The sequence below is a fragment of the Lissotriton vulgaris genome, chromosome 4_1 (genome assembly GCF_964263255.1).
Source record: "Lissotriton vulgaris chromosome 4_1, aLisVul1.2, whole genome shotgun sequence".
Lineage (NCBI taxonomy): Eukaryota > Metazoa > Chordata > Amphibia > Caudata > Salamandridae > Lissotriton > Lissotriton vulgaris.
In genome coordinates, this window is record NC_141691.1 from 811,383,996 (window position 1) to 811,405,748 (window position 21,753).

At 47.9% G+C, this 21,753-nt stretch overlaps 1 protein-coding gene across 1 annotated transcript in view; it reads left to right on the forward strand.

Annotated features, from left to right (window-relative positions):
* E2F3 (E2F transcription factor 3) overlaps positions 1-18,086 on the forward strand; it is a 175,186-nt gene extending 157,100 nt beyond the window's left edge. The window contains exon 7 of the mRNA XM_086965146.1: positions 16,261-18,086. Within this exon, the coding sequence (XP_086821272.1) occupies positions 16,261-16,526 (266 nt within the window). The 3' untranslated portion in view covers positions 16,527-18,086. The remainder of the gene's footprint in view (positions 1-16,260) is intronic.
* The last annotated feature ends 3,667 nt before the right edge of the window (positions 18,087-21,753 follow it).

Genomic DNA, 21,753 nt, shown 5'->3' on the forward strand with positions numbered 1-21,753 from the left:
TCAGATTGTTACCCCAGGTCCTCATCCTTGCTATTTGATTCTGTTAACAGCCTCATCTTCCTGAGATGTGCTCAGACCCCCTTTCAATGACCTCTCCCTGAATCAAAGAGCACCCTCTGAAATGTATTGAAGAGCCTGGCTTTTCTTCCTCCAGTGTCTGGCTCGCAGGAATGCAGCAATACACCTCTATCTGGGGGGGATTTCTCCACCTCTTCATGCTCCTCTAGTCAGAACTGTGTCTGCCTAAATGTTATGTTATGTTATTCTGAATGTATTAAGCGCACGGGCACCCAGAGGTTTCATGGCGCTGGTAGTGAGGAAAGAATGAAAAACAGTTAACCTATCCCGAAGCTTGCTTGAACAGCCAGGTCTTCAATGCTCCCCGGAACTCCATGAGATTGGTGCATTTCCTGAGCGACAGGGGGAAAGAGTTCCACACCTTTGGGGCAAGATAAGCAAATCGACACCCGCCTTGGCACTTCAGTTTGAAGGAGGGTAGAGTGAGAAGGGACTGATGAGCAGAGCGAATATTGCGGGTCGGCTCATGTTTGATTATGAGGTTGTTAATGAACATGGGACTTTTCCCGTGAAGAGCCTTAAAGGCCAAGCATCCTACTTTAAATATTACCCGTTGGGCTATGGGTAGCCAGTGAAGATTGGCCAGCAATGGTTTCGCCGAACTCCAACCGCGGTTCTTGAAGATTAATCTGGCCGCTTGGTTTTGCACAATTTGCAAGCGTTTAGACAAGAACAGGGGGAGGCCTAAATAGATAGAATTTGAAAAGTCTAATCGGGACAGGACCAAGGCGAGAACCACATGAATGGGGGCAGAGTGAGTGAGTAGATGAGCAATTTTTCTGATTTTGCACAATTGATGGTAGCTGGACGAGATCACAGCTCCCACCTGGCTTTTCAGAGAAAGATCGGAGTTAATGGTAATCCCGAGGCTTTTCACCGAGAGAGAGGGGGAGGGAGGGGATCCCATTGTTGACTGCCAGAAATGAGGGCCCCAGCTGATCGAGCTTTTGCCCGGGAGTACCAGCTCAGTCTTCCCGGGATTAAGTTTTAAGTGGTTCAACTCCATCCACCGTTGAATGTGCAGCATGGTTGCCTGGAATTCCACGGCGAAGTCAGTTGAGTCCAGTGGGAAAATTAACTGCAGGTCGTCAGCATAGTTATAAATCGTGACCCTCCTATTTTTTAAGGAGTGTAATAGGGGTTTGGGATATAGATTAAACAGGAGGGGGGACAGTGACGAACATTTGCGGGACCCCACAGGTGGTAGATAATTTGGGCGCTAAAAAGTTCCCGAGTTTAACTGCCTGGGTCCGGTCGTTCAGAAATGACTTCACCCAGCCGAGGGCCGAGCCTCGCAGACCAGCTTGTTCGACACGATGTAATAAGATGGTAAGGTCCACCGTGTTGAACGCTGCCGACAGGTCCAGAAGCACCAAGGCCTGATGTATACCCCTGTCGGCATTGGACCTCATTGTGTCCAGAACTGCGAGGATCACTGCCTCGGTTGAGTGCGCCTGGCGAAAGCCGGCTTGGTTAGGCTCCAGATAATCCGATGTTTCAATGAAATTGGAAATGCAGCTAGCCACATGGGCTTCCAAGAGCTTTGCTCCAAAAGGGAGGAGGGATATGGGCCGGTATTTGGAGAGATTAGACGGATCGGCACCCGGTTTTTTGATTAACGGGACCAGCGTTGCGTTTTTAAATGAAGTGGGGACTATTCCCTGAGCTAGGGACTCATTCAAGAGGGGGAGTATGCCTAGCGGGAGTGCTGAATAGACGTCCCTCAGGACGTGCGGGGGGAAGCAATCATTAGGTGAACCGGACTTCACACGATTCATCAGTTCCACTAACCTAGATTGATCCATCGGAAAGAAAACCTCGAATTCAGATGATTTCTGCAGATGTCCTCGATGGCCGCCATGCTAGGCCTTTCCGGGATGCTTTCTTTTATGGTGGCTATCTTGTCCATAAAGAAATTATTGAGCTGATTGCAAAGCTCTTGCGTGGGGGCTTGGGGGGAGGGGGGGTTCTTACATCATTGCAGAGATCGTTCACAACCCTGAAAATTTCTCTAGAATTATTGTGTGCGTTCAAAATTTTGGCAGAGAAGAATGCTGCCTTAGTAGTTAGAATGGAGTTCTTATAATTCCTACGGGCAGTCGTATATGACACTCTGTCCTGATCTGAGTACCCATGTCTCCATTTCCTCTCAGATTGGTGCAATTCCAATTTTTGTTTTTTTAAATCTGCCGTGAACCACCTATGGGCATCCATGCGACGGGCAAGAGAGAATTTGGAGAGCGGAACATGCTCATTGCAGGCTGCCAAGAGCCAATCCGTGAGATTTTTTTCCGTAAGATTAATATCTTGGGTGGGTGCTGGAATTGAGTTAGACAAGGAGGACAAAAAGTCGTGATGGTTTAGTGATCTCCATTTCCTTACTACCCCTCCTACAGGAATGGAGGCCTTCGTATGGCCGTGTAGAGTGCAGGAAAATTGGAGTAGATGGTGATCTGACCAAATGCAGGAGGTTGCCGTCTGGATAGACAGCGGGACATTATGAGACCAAATCTGGTCCAAAATGTGCCCTTTTTCGTGAGTAGGGGTCAAGACTGATTGAGAGAAATTCAAATGGAGGAGGAGCTCGGAGAGTTCAATGGCCTGGGGCCCTGCCGCTGGGTCGTTAAACCAGTAGTTTAAATCCCCCATTCAGCAATACCTTGTCGTAGTTGACAACTAAGCCAGCCATTTGCTCGCTCAGGGGGACCGGAAAGGTGGGCATGACCTTGGGGGGTCAATAGATCAATGCCAATACCATGGTTCCCTTGTCTGTGTCAGATTTGATTAAGAGGTTTTCGGTATCTGGTAGATCCAGGGAAGGTAATGTGGTGAACTTATGATCTTTGTGGATGATGGCAGCAACGCCACCCCCATGCTTTCCTGATTCTCTATTCACTGACAGTGTGTAATCTGCCGGTAGAGATGCTAGGACATCCGGTAGAGAGTCTTGGGTTATCCAGTTGATGTTTTACCATAGACCGTGTATTCAAGTATAGGCAGCGGAGCGTAAGGTCATTAGATCTCAAAGTTTTGCTAGTATAGTGAGAGCCAGGGGGAGTTTTATCAGAGGAGGCCTGGCCTGGCTGGGGGCGGCAAATGTTATTGGCCGTTAGGCAGGAACGTGTGGCAGGATCCAGGCAAGGGAGGCGAGAGTGTTGTAGGGAGCAGAATTCCATGGGAGTATAGCTGAAATTTTTGCCATTCTGCCTAGTCCCTAGGCCCAGACGGACGCAGACGGGCTTGCCTTAGGCGCGCCCGCTGCGCTCGTCTGCTGCGCGTCCGGGAAATGCACATAGTTATAGGAGAAGGAAGGGCGTGGCCTGACGGTAGTGGGCGTGGCCTGTGTGCTCTGGGGAAATGGCGGCAAGAAGAATTGTGCCCCGCGGCAGCGCTAAGATCCGCTGCGCGGGGATGCCCAGCGCGTGAAATACGAAAGTATATTTGCCCAGGGAGAAGGGACTAGTAAGTAAAAACTCAATATCACATTCAAATTTTATAAAAAATTGCTCGCGTTTCTCCCGGCTTCCGCCTCAGAAGATAGGTATCATCTGGATCTTCCATTTATTGTACCATTCACAGGCATACATACACACTGCTTACATGCAATCGCACTCACTTCCAGAGCTATATACTAATTTGATGTTGGCCAAAGGTGATTATAGCACACAACTGCAGAAATTTACATGACTGACCCCCCATGACCTCACTTCAGTGACACAGGTAAAAAGAAATGTTTCACTTATACAGATTACTACACTTATTTATTTGTTTGAAGAGTTGCTGGCTAGACCCGGAGGTATCAAATCGCTATACATGAGAACTGTTGTACAGAGTTACATCAGTTACCAAAAGCATGAAATAAAACAGCTGGTGGGGGGGGTTGAGACAAGGGTGTAGGAAGAAAACCAACAAAAGTCAGTGTCAGGCAGGGCTGTAAGGGGGAGGTAGCCACAGGATCACGGAGGGAGGAGGCATGGGATGGAAAAGGAAACACAGCAGAGAGCTGAGGAAAAACCTAGTCCAAGGTCTGCCTAAACGGCTCCACTGGGCATCGGCCATGGTTGCTCGGACTCAGCGGTCTGTACTAACTACACTGTATGCTGTCACCACTGCACTCACGTTGAGTAACTCCTGGCAAAAGCAATACCCTTTCACCGCCATGTGGATAGCGTATTAAGCACCCCTCCTGGTCCAACAAGACCTCAGTCCATGAGACCGGCCAATGTCCTCGCCCATACGCATGATCGGTCTTCGCCCATGTCAACAAAAATCAGCACCAGGGATCCAGATATTATTGCAGTGGGGACACCTGAGCCGAAGGTGCAAGTCTGTCTCCCTGCAAGGGACTTTCTCTTCCAATAGTTCATACAGATTCTGTTGCAACCTGCATGAACTGTGGCAAGTTGGCTATTTCTGATGCCTTATAGTATCTTTTGGTCCTTCAGGCATCTTCTGCAAATGAGAACAATATTGTGGTGCCTCTGGTGGCTGTGTAATCTGTGTTCTGGCCAGTTAGTTGACGGCGTTGTCCTCGATGCTTCACTGTTTGAGGCTGCAACAGCGAACTCAGCCGATAAACATGTTTAATGAGGAGCCTTCTTAAATGACTTGGCCTCAACTGAGCTTGATAAGACGCTCCCCTTCAGGGTTTGGGAACCCTTCGGGTTGTCTTTCATTGTTCTGGACAATCTTCAGGAAAGGAAGTTGTGTGTCATTCTTAAGTTATGGCCTGTGAGATTGGCCATCAGACGTTTCCCCTTCCATTTTGAATGAAGAGGTTTAGATTTTTATGGACAGTACTTATGCCATTATTACATGAGCAATTGAAGTATGTTCCCTGTGCTGTGAGTTGGCCGGTATCTAACATTGGCCTTGGGCAGAAGAATTAGTCTGTCAACAGTAAATCTTGCCAGTGAGGACCGTGTGACAGCCTATTTTTTAGCATGATGTTAACTGGCCCAAAGTACAAGTTACTTAACTTCGGTAACAATGTATCTGGAAGAGACGATTCTAACGTAGAATTATCCCCAGGCGTGAGACTGGATCTGGAATTTTTTTTCCACAGCATCTCGGCACCACGTGACTCCGCCCTGATGTCTGCGGACATGACGTCAGCGACGTCACATAAGTCCTATCTAAGCGCGGAAGCGTCCGTTTTCTTCGGAGATCTTTTCCGTTTAAAAACGCGGAGCCATCACAAACAAAACTGTGAAGGTATGGGAGCAGTGTGCGGAAAAATCAGTGAAACCGAAAGGTGAGGACCAGTAGGGAAAGTGTCAGGCACTGTGTTACTGAAAAACATGGAAGGGAAAGAGCAGAGCACCGCTCCGAGAAGCAACCTCACAAAGCGAAGGAGACATCCTCCCTGGAGGCAGGTCAATTTATGAAAAACGTCAAGCAGACAAAAGAAAATTTGCACCCACAAGCTATAACAGTGAAGGCAACAAGTCCGGAACAGACGAGTAAGGACAAAGTACCCCAAGACAACCCCATCAAGGAGTCTCTTATCCCCTTTAAAGAGCCAAGGGCTGAGGCACAGCCAAGAGACTTCAACCCAGAGGACTGCAGAGGAGTCAGAAACCCAAGCAATGAGAAAAGGCAGAATAGTATGAGTAGGCCCCACACTGGAATAATCCGGGTGTAGGGATGCAGAAATACACATGAACCTACCGACCTGTTACCAGAAAGGAAGGAGTGGAACAAATAAACAGAACAAAAGCATCCTGCCAGGGAGGATGAGAAGACAAAGCCTACCGGAGGGAGGCAAGAGCAAAAGACCAAGCTGAACGGGGAGGAAGGGCGGGCCGTGAAGGAATCTGCGGCTAGAAACGTCTCTACCAGATACATCGTTACCGAAGGTAAGTAACTTGTACATCTGTTAGAGACTACTAGCCGCAGATTCTTTAACGTAGAATAGATACCCTAGCCATACCCCGAGGGGAGGAGGGTCTGCGAGAGAACCTCACCAGCTTGGAAGAACACAGGGCTCCAACAGGGGATGTGTCATGGGGACGGAAAGGACAGCCCAACCCTCACCAAGCGGAAGTAAGAAAGGAGAAGGGAAGGCCAGGATACCACAAGTCTACCCGAGGGACAAAGGGAATCCCCAGAAAACCTGGAGGGACAGACTGCACCAAGAGAGTACTAAAATAAGAAAAGAACCACCCTCAAAAACCAAGGAGAAGAGTTGGAAACGGAGGCAGAGCCCGCCTCAGGAGAACACCCACACACAGCGAAGGGGACAACTGAACGGATATCAGCCCAGAGGCAGGATCGGCCCCACAGCTGAGATGTGCATACGTAAGACAGTCGCATACATGAGACATTGTTGCACAAAGCTCCAGCAGAGCAAGGGACATGAGCACATAGGTACACACTGAGGCCCATGGAGGTGGACCAGAACGAGCAGGTGTGCGCCGCAGGCCACTGGTGAACACTATGAAGTAGTGTGCCCAGAACAGCGATCCCCAGGAAGTGAGAAATATGCAGTACAGCTGGAAGCCGTCAACCAGAACACAGGAGAACACCAGGAATATCCCAGCAATATCCCAGCACCCCTGGTACACAAGGCAGTGGACCAGGCCGAAACGTAGTTTAATAAGGTGGAAACACCACAACACGACGATATAGATGGCATGACAAAAGCCGTTCTGGTGAACCAGAGGCAGAACAGGAAGGCAAAACGCACAGCAGCAGATCTCCAGCAGGAACAAAGGGCAAAATGTACAACAGACAATCCCTGTAGAAGGAGGATAGAAACACCATTGGATACTGAGCAGGACAGAACCTGGAGCAGCGCAAACTGCGCTACGGCGGAAGTAAAAGGACTGCACCAAGCAGTATACAGTGATGCCTGGAAACGCGAGGAACCCGAGAAGGAATCCACACCTACCCAGTGTAGGACAGAGTTATACAATAGCCTACAAGTACCCCACCTAGGATATGACACGTCCCCAACAAAACAGGGGAACACCTCTTTGGGAAACCGGCAGCCGAGGTCAAGAACATAAAAGACCTGTGGGTATCACCACAGGCGGCTAACCAATCAGCCAAAAAAAAATACACAGATGGTCCAACCTGAGGACCTATACAGCTTCATTAACAGCCAAAAAAACACACCACAAACGCTGAAGGGCTGTCCTGCCACTCGCAAGAAGTTTTTTCCTTGATAACTGACGATGCCCCGGATATCTTTTTCTTCACGGAAACCTGGCTGCATGATCAGTCTATGGCGGTCATTAATTTAGCCTTGCCCGTGGGATACACCATGCATTCCCTTCCCCGTAATGCTAGAGGTGGAGGCATAGCAGTTGCGGTGAAATCATGTTACCCCTGCATTTGGAAACCCATCACCCTGGCAGGATGTGAGAGTGCCCTTTTCAACATCTCAGTGAATCCCCACTTCACTTTTACGGGACTCCTAATTTACAGGCCCCCTGGTCCTGATGGCGCTTTTCGCCAAAGCCTCCCGGAGGTGATCTCCTCCCTAGTTTTGAAAACTGCTAATTTTACAATCCTAGGTGACCTAAACCTCCATATGGACGCTCCACTCTCCAACTCGGTACATAGCTTGTTGGCTGATCTTGAAGCGCTTCAAATGACCCAAATGGTACAACTGCCGACCCACACGGGTGGCCACATATTAGACCCCGTCTTGACGAATCTGGCGACTAATATTTCAGTGCTGCCTCCTAGACCTATGGCCTGGACTGATCCCCATTTGATCGAGATCCGTATCGTCACTACTTTACCTCCCCCTAAAAACAACATTCCAGCCAGCTTCAGACGCCCCTGGAGAAATTTGGATTTAGAGCATTTCCACCAGCTATTGATGAAATACCATCCCTCACCTCCTACTGAAGTCTCCCGGGGTTATGATACTTTCTGTGAATGGCTCAATCAGTCTCTAGATATGCTTATTCCGGCCAAGTGGAGTAAGACTAGATCTAGTCCCTCTAGCCCTTGGTACGATGAATCCCTCAAAGCTCTTAAAGTCTCCTGTAAAAAAGCAGAACGCGCATGGCGTAAAACGTATGATACTGACCTCAAGGCGGCCTATAGGGCCTGCACTAGAGTGTATCATCGGGCCATATGTGCAGCTAGGGCTGCTTTTTACGCTCAGGAGATTAAGAACAGTACAAACCCCTCTAAGATCATCTTCAGGGTGTGTAAGGACCTCACAAGCAAGAGGGCGGACATTGCTACTATTGAACCCTCCATGGTACACTGCGAGGATTTAGCCTCGTTTTTTGTTGATAAGGTGGAGGCCATCTATAGATCATTTTCTCAGCTTCCCATCAGGGAGGAAATGTCTACATCTCTGGCTCTTAAACCATTGCTAACTATCCCTAGTCCGACCTGGGATGAGTTTTTAGCTTTGACAACAAAAGTTAAATCCGGATCTCCGAACGATCCCATGCGACCCGCTCAATTCCGGGAATTTGCTGAATGTTGCTATCCTGCCCTACACGATCTCATCAATCTGTCCTTTAGTACGGGCAGCGTTCCCAAGGCCTGGAAACAGGCGATGGTCATTCCGATCCTTAAAAAACCTGCCCTCGATCCTACTAAGCCAGAACACTATCGGCCCATTTCCCTTCTTCCTTGGCCAGCCAAGTTAGCGGAAGCACATGCTAACCGTATTCTATCTGCTCACCTGCAAGAAACAAATCTGCTGGACATTTCCCAGAACGGATTCCGTGCAGGTCATAGCACCGAAACTGCTCTTTTGGCTGTGGTGGAACACATCAGGAAGATGTTGGATCAGGGTCAGACGGCGGCACTGATCCTTCTGGATCTTAGTGCCGCCTTTGATACGGTGTCCCATCAGATCTTATTACATCGTCTGATGGAGGCTGGAGTTGGAGGGATGGCACTTGAGTGGTTCCGCTCTTTTCTTGAGGATCGAGGTTTCAAAGTGTCTACACCTCCTTTTGTCTCTGCTTCACGCCCCATTCTTCAGGGCGTTCCCCAAGGCTCGGCTCTTAGCCCCACTTTATTTAATTTATACGTTCAGCCTTTGGCAGAGGTAGCCCACAGTTTTGGTCTTTCCTTAGTGTCATACGCCGATGACACGCAGTTGGCGGTGGCACTTAACGGTGACTCCAACATGGACGCCCCCACCTTCCAGTCAGCTTTAAAAGCTGTCTCTGGCTGGATGGCGAACAACCGGCTTCAACTTAATGCCTCTAAGACCGAGGTCATTATTTTTGGTAAGGAAAGTGGCCTATGGGGAGATCAATGATGGCCTACTGATCTTGGCCCTGCACCCACCCCCGTAAGTGAAGTTAGAAACCTCGGGGTGTGGTTTGACGATAAGCTTTCATTTACCTCCCACACTAAACGCGTGGCTGGCGTGTGTCTAGGTACTCTGCAATGTCTGAGACCCATTTTTAAATTTTTTGATGCTGAGACTAGACAGATTATGGTCCAGGCTCTGGTTCTTACCAGACTGGACTATGCCAACTCTCTGTTTTTGGGCTTAAACCAGGCCGAACTGTCCCGTCTTCAGAGGGTTCAGAATGCGGCGGCCAGGATGCTTGTCGGCCTCCCGAAATTTGTCTCAGCCCGCCAAACCATCCGGAATCTCCACTGGCTACCGATTGAGCAAAGAGTTAAGTTCAAAGCCCTCTGCTTAACTTTTAAAATTCTCAAATTAGCTTCCCCTCCTATTCTTTCACAGACTATTCTGCATTATGTCCCTGCTAGAGCTCTTCGCTCTGCTGGATTGAACCTCGCCACGGTCCCCCGTTTTAAGCGAGCTAGAATGGGTGGACGCTCGTTCTCAGTGTTGGCGGCTGCCCTCTGGAACTCGCTACCAGCTCCACTCCGTTCAATTCCAGACCTGTTTCTTTTTAGGAAGGCCTTGAAGACCTTCCTCTTCTCCACAGTTTAGTCTGTCTTCTTGTCTTCGCCTTCTCATATGTGTTGTGTTATTCAGTTCTCCAAGCGCCGGGACGCCTCTTAGCTGCGGCATCCGTGCGCTATACAAAAAAGAAATAACATAACATAGCAGCCAAAAGTACAGAGGGGGCCAACTGAAGGACCCTGAAGGCATTCCAAGCCACACTGCACACAAGACGGGCCAACCGAAACACTAGGCCCAAAAAGAAAGGTGGGATAAACCCTTCCCATAAGACACCTAAGGACCGACAAGCCTACGCTTAAAGAGGGGGGAGAAGGACGGCCCGCAAGGAGTCGTTGAATAGCGGCGTCCGCGTGGGTGTTAAATAAAAGAATCCCATCAAAAGGCAGGTCAGCAAGACACTCTCAAATTTTCTTCTGAAACACGCCATCCCTCAACCAAGCATGGCGGCGGAGGGCCACAGAACTCGCCATTGTGCGGCCGAGAGAATCAGAGACATCCAAGGCCAAGCGGAGAATAAATGCAGCTAACTCCCGACCTTCCAGCACATGGTGCCGCAGATCAGCGCGGACACCTTCGTGGGAGGCGCAAGACAGAAGTGACTCCGTGGAATCCCATAGGCCGGAGATAGCCCTGGCCAACACTGTGTTGAGCGGGTGCAGAGCAGCACCAGTGGAACCGAAAATGTTACGCCCCCAGGAGTCCAACCACCGGGCCTCCCATGACGGAGGGAGCAACACTGAATGCAAAGAAGGAAAAGCAGTCTGCAGGACAGGGCCCTGGGCAGATGCGTGGGAAAAAAAGACAGACTGGATTGTGCGGGGCAGGACAGTGGCGGTGGAGCGGCTGAGGCACTGCATTTCCCGTAGCAGGGTGCCCCCAGGACTCCATAGGAGAGTTGTGGAGCGGAGCTTCCAATGGAAGAAGCGGCTCCCCTCCACCAGAGCCCTGGTGGAGAACCTCCAACAAGTGGTCCGTTGTTAGAGGAGTGACTGCGTTTCCCATTTGCAAAATGCCGGTGGCCGTGGAAATAACCTGGACAAAGGCTACACTCTCCTCCATAGGGTGTCGTGGGGGAGAGAGCAGCTCTTACGTGGGCGAAGGCTGCAAACTTAGCCGCCCATCCCCGTGCCCTGCTGGAGGAAGAAATGGCCAGCCCCTGTAGGATGGAAGACCCGTGTACGAGTGAGGGGCCTGAGGGGGCTGCAGAAAAGCCTGCGGGGCAATCGACTCCAAGTTGCAAAAGAGCGGGTCCAGGGGCTGTGAACACTGAGACAGCGTAGAACCCGCCCTGGAAGCTGCCATGGAAAAGGCAATGATGCAGCAAGGAGATTACAATCCTCCGGAGAGGAAGAAACATCCGGAGAAGAGTTGATGATTCGACGTTGGGGCGGCACTGAGGAGTCTGCCATGGGCACCGGTGTGACCTCGATCGGCGCCGAAGTGTCCACCAGGGGTGCAAGTTGACCTCCATCACCACGTGCCTCATAAGAGAAAGGGGTGGGGTCAAAGCCGAAGTGGCCAATGAACGGCGCCGAAAAGGCATTGGCGCGTCCTCCGGCAAGACAGCCGGCCTGCCCAGAGGACCGAGCCGTGAGTCGCGACCTCCTGCGACACCACAGGGAACCCCGCGGGGTTTTGCGGCGAGGCAGGGGTACTGTGGGTCAAAGAGGGGAACCCCGTAGGGCAGCCCCTCGACGACACCACCCCACCAAAACCTGAAGCCCAACTAGTCTGCGAATCTGCTGGTGAGTCTGCGGAAGGCTCACCGCATGTTGAGGGATCCGCGGATGTCTTAGGAAGAGGGCCCCAAAGAAGCCTGCAGAGCCGTAGCATAAGCCGCTAATTGGACCCCTTGTCGCCCCCAAGGCCTGGAAAGGATAGCGACGGGCGAGGGCACACATCCTGAGAGAAACCCGCACCCTCCGCTGAATGAAGGCAAGGCCTCAGTGACGGGCTGCCGGACTTACCGGTGAGCTACGCCCGTGGAGCCTCTGTGAAGGACGATGCCGAGGTCGGGGACGGATGCTGTGACAAGAGTGATCTGGAGAAGCGGGCCGAAAGCACATTCATCCGGCTCACCCGCCGGGACTTCGGCTTGAGATGCTGACAAGCGTCGCAGTCCGTAGAATCATGGTGCTCGCCCATAGACCAGATACAAATAGGGTGAGGGTCCGTCGCCGACATCTGACGCGTACAAGAACACCACGCCTTGAAGCCCGAAGGCATTGCACACTGTTCCCAACGCAAGGCGTAAAGAGGCCTGAAAACAGGTCAAGGAAACTCACTCCGGATCCACGTTGCACGCAGTAAAGAAGGAAACTGACGTCAGCGCACCGGGATGGGACTTCTGTGACCTCGCTCATGTCCTGTCCGTGGACAACGTCAAGTGGTGCCGCCCCCCTGCGCGTAGAGATGCTGTGGCAAAAAAATCTGGATCCAGTCTCAAGCCTGGTGATACTTCTACGTTAAGTAAACTGCGGCTAGTAGTCTCTATCAGATATAACGACTGCTGTTATTACGTACCTAATTTCCCACTGCAATCTACCCCTCAGCTGACATATGCCAAGCAGGATCAAATTTGGGAACTGAGGTAACAGTTGTGGAGTCCGATCATACATCCACGAGACTTGTTTTTAAATCTCTACATGGACGGAGCCCCAAATTCATCGATAGTCTTATTCAAAGGCACACTCCCTCATGTAACCTACGCTCGGCAACTCCCGCCTTAAAGCTGAAGAGACTAGGTGGCTGTAGGTTTGAAACTCTGGTATCCAGACTTTGCAACTCCTTTCCCCCTGGAAATTAGATAATGCACTGATCTGTTAGGTGTGAGAAGTTGGCCTGGTATATATTCTAGTGGGCACCTTGCACCAGTCCAAACGACCCTTATTGATGGTAGGTTTAAAGACAACCTTATAGGAAGATATACTAGTGGGAGCTGTGGAGAGCATCCTTCCGGCTAAGTCTTGAAGGAATGTAAAGCAGCTTGTTTTACCAGTCTATGATCTCATGAATGACCAAATGAAAGGAGAACCACACCAGGTGTGTGTGTATGTATATATATATATATTTATTCAAAACACAACCCTCTAGTCTCTTTATGAGGCTAGAGGCAAGAGTACATTCAGTAAACTTATTTAGCACACTGTAAATTAGCACAAGATACGTTGAGCCCTAGGGGCTTGCCAAACCATATATTAAGAAAGTGGTATAAGAACCACGACTAACATAGAGACGAGGCCTAGAGTCTTTAGAAGTGCTGGGGCCACCAGGAACCACCCAAGGTAGTGACACAGGGGACCCACGGGGGACTCGTGCCGTGTCCAAACACAGCCAGGAATCACCATTAGCTTCCATGGGGACAGACTCGGTTTGAATTTTAAAGATTAAGGACACTTAGAAGAGGACTTGGAGCAAACCCTTTAGAATTAGGCAGTTCTAGAGTCAATAACCACGGGAGCACCGGAGTACTCGAGTTACCTCACCCAGGGAAGCCGGGTGCATAGGTGTCTTTTGGTGTCTATTTCAATGGCAATCTGCTGGAAAGTGCTGCTGGCGACCAAGTCGAAAGTGTCCGGATGGATCCAAGCCTGGATCAAGGATGAGAAGAACTTGAAAGCAGAGGGGACCTAGTCTGGGTCACTAGCCAGTGACCAGGAAGGCAATGAGCAGATGCCCACCGATGTCGGGTGATTTCAGGTGAAGAAGGTGAAGCTCGACTCTTCATCCACGAGGACCAGGAGGCGTCTAGGACGACCAGGAGCTGGATTAGAGCTGTCCCACGAAAGATGTCTAGTGCTGCGGTGTTTGTTTCCGGATTGGACCCAACAAGCCTTGGCAACAGCAACCCACGCAGAAAGCTAAGATTGACTTTGGTGCAGACCAGCAAGGTCTGAGGGACTCACCACTTGGTGGGGAGTCAGGGCACATCTGGAGCAACCAGAGAAGCCCAAAGGAAAGAAGTTACCTTCGTGGGGACCCACCAGTCGACGGACCAGGGATCGCAAAGGGGTCTCGAGAGGAAATGCTAGAACCGGGTCACGGAACACTCATGGAGTGTAGGTCCACCATCTGCGGTGCAGATGGTGCTCGGGGCTTGAACTACAAGTAGCCCAATGCACAACTTCGGGAAAGCTCGGGAAGTCTATGCACTAGCAAATGTGCACAGTGTCCAGGAGTTCCGGTCCCACGTCACTCGTGAGGGCTGCGGGTCTCGACTTTGCTGGGAAGTCTGGAAGGCCGTGTTTTGAGTCGCAAATACTTCGGGGTACAGCTGGAGCCTCGGGAATGCAGACTGGCAAGATGCTTCTTTGGTGCTGCTTGAGCAGAGGAGTCACTCCTTGACCCCAAGGGAGATTCTTCCGTCTTCTAGTTGTGTAGAATGTCGAAGTTCCAAGATATATGTTGCAGAGTTTCGTCCAGGTGTAATCTGAAGTCCCAAGGACTGTGGTCCCATACTTATACTAAGTTAAGGGGTTGGACATACTCTGGGGACCCACCTATAGGAGGGTCTGGGAAGAGGGGTGGTTACACCCATTCCTTTTGTCCAGTTTCGCGCCCGCACCCGGTTTGAACTGGGGTAAGCCCAGGGACACCAAGTGTGCCCCCAGCACTGTCTGAAAAGCATTCTCTGAAGGCACCCACCCAGCCCCAATACACTAATACACTTAGGATTTCAAAGTGTTTGAAACCAAACACAACATGTTTCCATGCAGCCATTCCGAAGTTAGCATTTACTGCGAGGTTATAATGCACTTATGTATAAGTTTATGGTCTGGCTGCATCACAGAACAGCCTCGGAGAATAGATTCCGAAAGCTGCAGAGGGGTCCTGCTCATGCAGTGACACCCTCTCACACAAAACCAAGCACTCTACCATCAGGATTGATTAGGCATGCCATAGGAGTAACATAGGTTTATATGTGTCGGTGATTAAAGGTAGATATAGGTAACCTATATCTTAGTTATGGGTGCATGCACCACCTTACCCAGGCTGCAGTAGCAGACCTGTGGTGCCATTTTGGAAGGCTTCCCAGGGGGGCATAATACATGCTTCAGCCCCTGGTAGGCCTCTGGGGTACCTATGCCTTAGTACCTAAGGTACCATATATTAGGGACTCACAAGGGTAACCCAGTAACCAATCTGAAGTGTACCTAAAGTACATGCAATCGTTTTAGAGAGGAAGCAGCTAGGCTGGGGTCCTGGTTAGCAGGGCCCCAGCCAGACTAAAGTTGTAAATCCGTGAAACGCCAACAAAAAGTGGGGGTAACCATAGTAAGCAGATCCTACTTTACTACATTGAGCTTCAGGAAATCCCTTAAGTCATGGTTGTTCACCCAAGCATATGAATAAATTCCACGGGGGGTCGGCAAGTCCTAGAAACAGCGCCATGAAAACAATTGGTGTACGTGCGCTTTATAAGAATTTTATAACACAACATTGTGCTAAATGGGTGAAAAGAAATCTGACATTGAACGGATTAGCAAATATCTGATCTGACATACACAAGTGAGTCCAGGTCGCTGGTAATTGGTATCTCGATCGTATACTACCTAATACTTAGAATCAGCTTTTATCCTGGGGCACTGAATACCTCTATATATTGGGGGGGGGTAAAATGTTGGCCATCTTTTTGTCACCAGTGTTTGTTGCTGTGCATTATGTTTGAAATGCCATGAATTTGTTTAGCTTAATAAAGTTAATTCATTTTGTTGTGCTTACACCGATCTAAGTTTTACAAACCTCAACCGTTAATTGCTGTTAACCGTTTTAAATTCAACTGGATTTCCTTGTCGAAAGCTGTGTAAATGTTTTTTGGAACAATTTTTCTTTGGCGGTTCTCTAGCTTATGATTTAATTTGCATGCATCACACATGTATAGTAAGATGAATTCATGTGCACTTTAAGTTCATCACAGCAGCTTATGTGCCATGTAAAATTGCTGTTTCTTATTGGTGTAAACTTTGTATATATGTATGTATATGTATATGTGTATGTATATATATGTGTGTGTGTGTGTGTGTGTGTGCTTGTGAGCTTTTGCTTCTGGTGTTACCAATCCTAACCCTGCACATGGGGTCTTTCTAATGTTGCATGTTTTCAAAGGTGGAAACCAGCTTATAAAATAGAGCACAACCAAAGTAAGAAACATGCTTGCAAATCTTTCTAAAATGCACTTTTGATTGGTGTATGTGGCGGTATACAAAACTTTGCAAGGAGAAGCTTTTTTGGCTCCTTACCATTTTAGTTGAATGTTGTGTGGATTTTCAAGTTGTTATATATCTTATTCTTACAACATGAACTTTGTCTTTCAGATCAGCTTTCACCAAAATTTGAGCAAGGTAATGGTTCTCTGACTGTGCCCCAGCTTTCACCTTTAACACCTCCAACAAAGTTTTTACCACAGATGCCTGAAGACCAAATCCCCCAAAGCATGGAGTCGTCTTTTATAAACCTGATGTCTCCGTTTGGTCACGATGATTATCTGATGAGCCTTGACCCCAACGAGGGCATCAGTGATCTCTTTGATACGTATGACATCGAAAAGTGTCCCCTCTTCGATGACTTTGTATGCAGCTGATTCTGTTGGCTTGATTACTCCTTTACATCTGGCTTTGGAATGATGTACACCAAACTGTTCATGATGGTGCAGTAATTGTGTGTTTGCATTGAGCCTAATACAATCAACGTTCATGGCGGAGAGATCAGTCTTAACAGCGAATGAAGATTCCATACATGCACTGGCCAATGCAAACCCTTCCAGATGGTGGCGTTTGATCTGCTATCCATGGTCTTCAGAAAAGTAAACTTTATTACTTTGCACTCTTCTGAAGGGAGGGGCTCTTTCTCTTCCAGTCAATCGCAGCCCCTGCACTTTGTAATTGAAAGTGAATTGTTTGTGGAAGGCCTCTGACAAAGTGGGAACCTATAGCAAATTGGCTTGTGATGTACTGCCTTCAAATGGATGTGTAGATGGATCTGAAGGAACACCATGTTGTTCGTACATTCAATGTGAGAAATGGAACTGCTGCTCAAAAAAGTTGCCTTGGTTATTTATGTAGTAGTGTCTGTATTTTTGAAACAAAAATAATGCAATGTTATTGGTATATTTTAAGTGTACCCTTAAACGGGTACATAAATCGGTACTTCGAGTCACTAGTGCCTACAGGTGATGATGCTGTGTGGTAGGAATTTTTATATAAGGTTTTTTTTTTGGTGAACATGCCAAATTGAACACTTGTTTATGGTCTCTAGCATCTGTGAGCTTATTATGGTGACTGGTGTGCTACCTGACCGAATTGAGCATGTTTTGTAAGTGTGAGAACTCGATTTAAATAGGAAATTGGTAATCTAGTACCAATGTTATTTCTTTCTTCTAAATCTTGAACTACCTTAAACTGCCATTGTTTTGGCTGAACTGAATTCTTCACACAGTTCAGGACTGTCCACTGTTTATATCCTCCTGCATTAGCATATGCAGAAAGCTATCCTATGTTGTACCATTTGAGTTCGCTATGCGGATTTCTTGGTACAGTTGAATTGCTGCTATAAAATCTCACACTTGAATTGACTGGTGGAGTCCTGTCCATGAATGAATATGAATGCTTTGTGAACATTGCAGTTGAGTGGAAGAATCACTTTAGGGCGACACCTAAACTGTCAAACAGTGTTAACATGTAAAATGTACAATTCTGTGCATGGTCTTATTTAGCAGAGGCGTTATTTAAGTTGGTTTTATGTAGCCTACTCCCGTTTAGCCATACAATTTGTGCATTAACGGCATTCGTACACTGCCGAACTTTTTCTAGAATTTCAAATTTTTATGCAGACTTTTTAAGTGCAGTGTAAATAAAATTACAAATGTAGAGTATTTAAACTAGGGGATGGTAGATGGAAAATGATTTGCCGCCGTACAACATGAAATGCAGTTAATGGCGAATGACTTAATGTAGAAAGTGGAGAATACAACAGTACAGGAGAGTGCAGTTTCTTTGCATTTTAAGCTAGCAAACTGTAGAAAAAAGAAAAATGATGCTTTTAAGCTTTGTAAATGTTTCGAACTGCCTGATTATACCACTTGTAACAGATGTCATTGCAATACAGTTTGTAATTAAATGAACAATAAAGTTATTTTCTGTGATTCGGTCAGTTTATTGATGCAACAGCAGTATAATTTTCTTGACCTATTTCAGGTCAGATGAGATCAGATCCGACTTTATTCGTTCCAACTAGATTAAAAAAATATAAAAATGAATGCTGTCCGCAAAACGCGTACAATAGCAGCATGATATAAAAGTTAAAAAAATAAGCCTTTAGATAAAATTATTATTAAAAATCTACACAGACAAGAAAAAAAAGAAGAGCATCAGTGGTTACATGATCATAGCAGCCCTCTGCTTTATGGCACATTGAATGTAAACCGCAGTTAAAAAGCTGATTTTCATAGTTGGAAGAGACTGTAGATAGTTAAAGGCAGCTCTGCAAAATCAAATTATCGCCTCTTTTAAATATGATAACAAATAGCATTTTCTCAACAATCAATACAATTTACAGAAAAACATTAAATGAATCCTACTTTCTGATGAGTATTCGTCACCAAGACGAACAGGTAAGCTATGGAAATAAAAACCCTTCTGAACAAGCACTGCCGTTGCCAATAGGTCTCGCAGTAGGAAAGTTAGAGCTATTGGTTTTGTAAATGACAAAGTCCTTTATGTTTTTAAAATGAAAACAAAAAAAGGCATTATTTGCAATTGTAATAGCTCCAAATTTCCTACTGCGAGACCTATTGGCAACCAATGCAATAGGTCTCGCATTAATTAAGTTTGAGCTATTGGCATTGCTAAATATTGCAACACCAAATGCAACTAAAGTCTATAAATTGTATGTTAAAAAAATGTGTATTTATTTTTGTAGCAATGGTGGCATGCTGCGCTTTAGATGAATATGTTCAAAAGTAAAGTGCGCCATACTGCGATTGGTACAATACTTAATTGTGGATGCGTTAACCATCGATGTGTGCATTGATGGCTGGTGGTGTATGTGCCTGTAGAAATTGTGCACTGATGGTTGGTGGTGTGCGTGCCTGGTGAAAGCGTGCACTGGCGGCTGGTGATGTGTGCCTGGTGAAAGTGTGCAGTGATGGCTGGTGGTGTATGTGTGCCTGGTGAAAGCTTGCACTGACGGCTGGTGGTGTGTGCCTGGTGAAAGCATGCACTGACGGCTGGTGGTGTGTGTGTGCGTGCCTGGTTAAAGCGTGCACTGACGGCTGGTGGTGTGTGCCTGGTGAAAGTGTGCAGTGATGGCTGGTGGTGTATGTGTGCCTGGTGAAAGGGTGCACTGACGGCTGGTGATGTTTTTGCCTGGTGAAAGCGTGCACTGACGACTGATGGTGTCTGTGCCTGTGTAAAGTATGCACTGACTTGTGGCTGTGTGTGTGGTTGTGTGTGTGTGATTGTGTGTGTGGTAGTGTGTGTGGTTGTGTGTGTGTGATTGTGAGTTTGGTAGTGTGTGTGGTTGTGTGTGTGTGCAGTTGTATGTATGGTTCAATGTGTATTGGTATGCAAATCAGCACCACGCTTTACTTCACGCTATGCACCTCCACTCCACACTCCTCCACTCTGTGCCCCTCTTCACCACTCCACACTACTCTACAACACTCCATTCTATGACATGTCACGCCAGTGTCTGCTACACTATATGGGCTGTCCGCGAAAGCTATTGTTCATTTACAAAAAAAACTCAAATGAGGATTTGAGACCGCCCATTACTTACCATTAGTAGCCTCCCACGTCACCCTTGTTTCCTTACTTCCTACTGGTCACACCTCCGCCTTACCTCTTGCTGCCTCCTGGGCTTCCGTCCTTGTCCCTGCTGTGGATCATGGACCAAGTACTGCTTCATGGCCAGTGTCCTTCCACTGGTCACAGGCTCCTTCACCAGGCCCCACCTCCCTTTTTTTTGCAGGTTTATTATAGCGCAAACTAGACCCGAAGATATTGGAGCACTTTACATGAGCACCAGCTACATTACACAAGTACACATTCACTTGTACTTTAAAGGTACAGCACGATGAAGTGATTTGCACAGAATCACAGGACGTTCAGCTGACCAATCACGAGACTCACACCTGGTTCCTAAGTTCCAAAGTCACCAGCTCTGCCGTTATACCACATCTTCTCCACAAACCTTGGCCACAATCCTGAGCACAACTGCTTTTATATTGATTTCTTGACCGCTTTTATATTGATTTCTTGACCACAACGAAGGGTTAAATGTAAGTTTATTGATTGCACGTGCTTGCGTCGAGCTGTTGGTGTGGGAGACTAAACTGCTCCGCAATCGAAGCTGGGGTTGAGGTGTGAAAGGGGGGAGGGGGGGTTAAAATCCACAATGCTGACCGGGGAAATCCTGTGGTCAACTGCACAGCACAACGCCCTGGCAAGCAAAATGGGGCACTGGCTTTGTAAACATACTCCGGACAGGTCGAGGTCTAAAGTAACAGAAGTGAGAGAGATTAGAAATGTGCTAACGGCAATAAGTGCCGAACGTTATTACTCTCTGTGTCTAACAATATGCACACTTAAATAATAACGAGTAATTAAATAACTCAAAAACAGGCCGAATCATTGACCAAAGAAACGTGGCATGGAATGGGACAGCAAATTATGTTAAAATGACTTCTGGAATAATACACGCAGCTGGTGGGGGTTGGGGGGAGACAGTGCTGGTAGTAAGTGCGGAGATGTGAAAGGGCGGGAGAATGCGGCTGATTAACAATTCACTGTGCAAATGCATTCGTGGATTTATCATCAGTTCTTATACCGTCTGATGGTCTGAAGTGGGGTTTGGGCATGAAAGACGTCGAGAGAGGCTAAAGAAGACCTGAGAAGATGTTGCAGGACCCTAATAATTCAAGAAACAAGGAGCACAGGGTACCCACGTATAAATAAAAACAAGCAAAAGCAAATGGTGGGGGACTGAAGGAGGAGGGGGTGCGAGGGATGAGTGAGGATGGGGTAGCAGGGGAGGGAACACGGCCTGGGGGAAGCTGGCTGGGGAGGGGGAGGAGAAATCCAAGGAAGGCTGTGTGCGGGGAGAGAGGGGAGGTGCTAGAGCTGAAAGTACGGGCGGCCGGCCATCCAAGAATAATTAGGGGAGGATAAGCCAAGAAGCTGCAGAGCGCACGCTGGGCGAAGCCCTATGATGTGCTGCGAAGATGAGCAGCCGGGAAACTGAAAGTACGGCCGATAGGAGGGAGGGAGGCTGCTGCGCGTGCTTGTTTGGTCACGTTGTTCACGTGAACTTTAACAAAACCGCAGCAGAAAGCCCTTGGTTTGACGAGGATTTTGGCTACTTGAATTCTCGCTCCGCTCAATGCGCTTGCGCGCATTGATAGGTCGCGAGACCTAATAAAGGTGGACAGAAAGTGCACAGTGCATAGTTTGTCCAGCAGAAATCTGTGATACTAGTTATACAACCCTGTTAAATAAAGTTCAGTGCTGGTTTTCACATAGATCTGCAAGTACGCCTGGACAGTTGGCTCATTAACCACCTTTTGCATTCTCTTCCATGCAGCTATCTAAAAAGGTTCTCTTTAGCAAAGTGAGAGGCAAATAGATCCTTCTGTCCCAGACTTGGACGGATATTGTGAATGCACCTTATCCAGGGAATTGTTCAACATTAGTCAAATTTCAGACAGTCGGCAGCAAACGCCATATTGAATGAGGTCTGGCTCTTAGACTAGATTCTGATCAACAGGAGGAGTGGTAGCATTCTGATAAAATCATTTATATCCCTAATCCCAA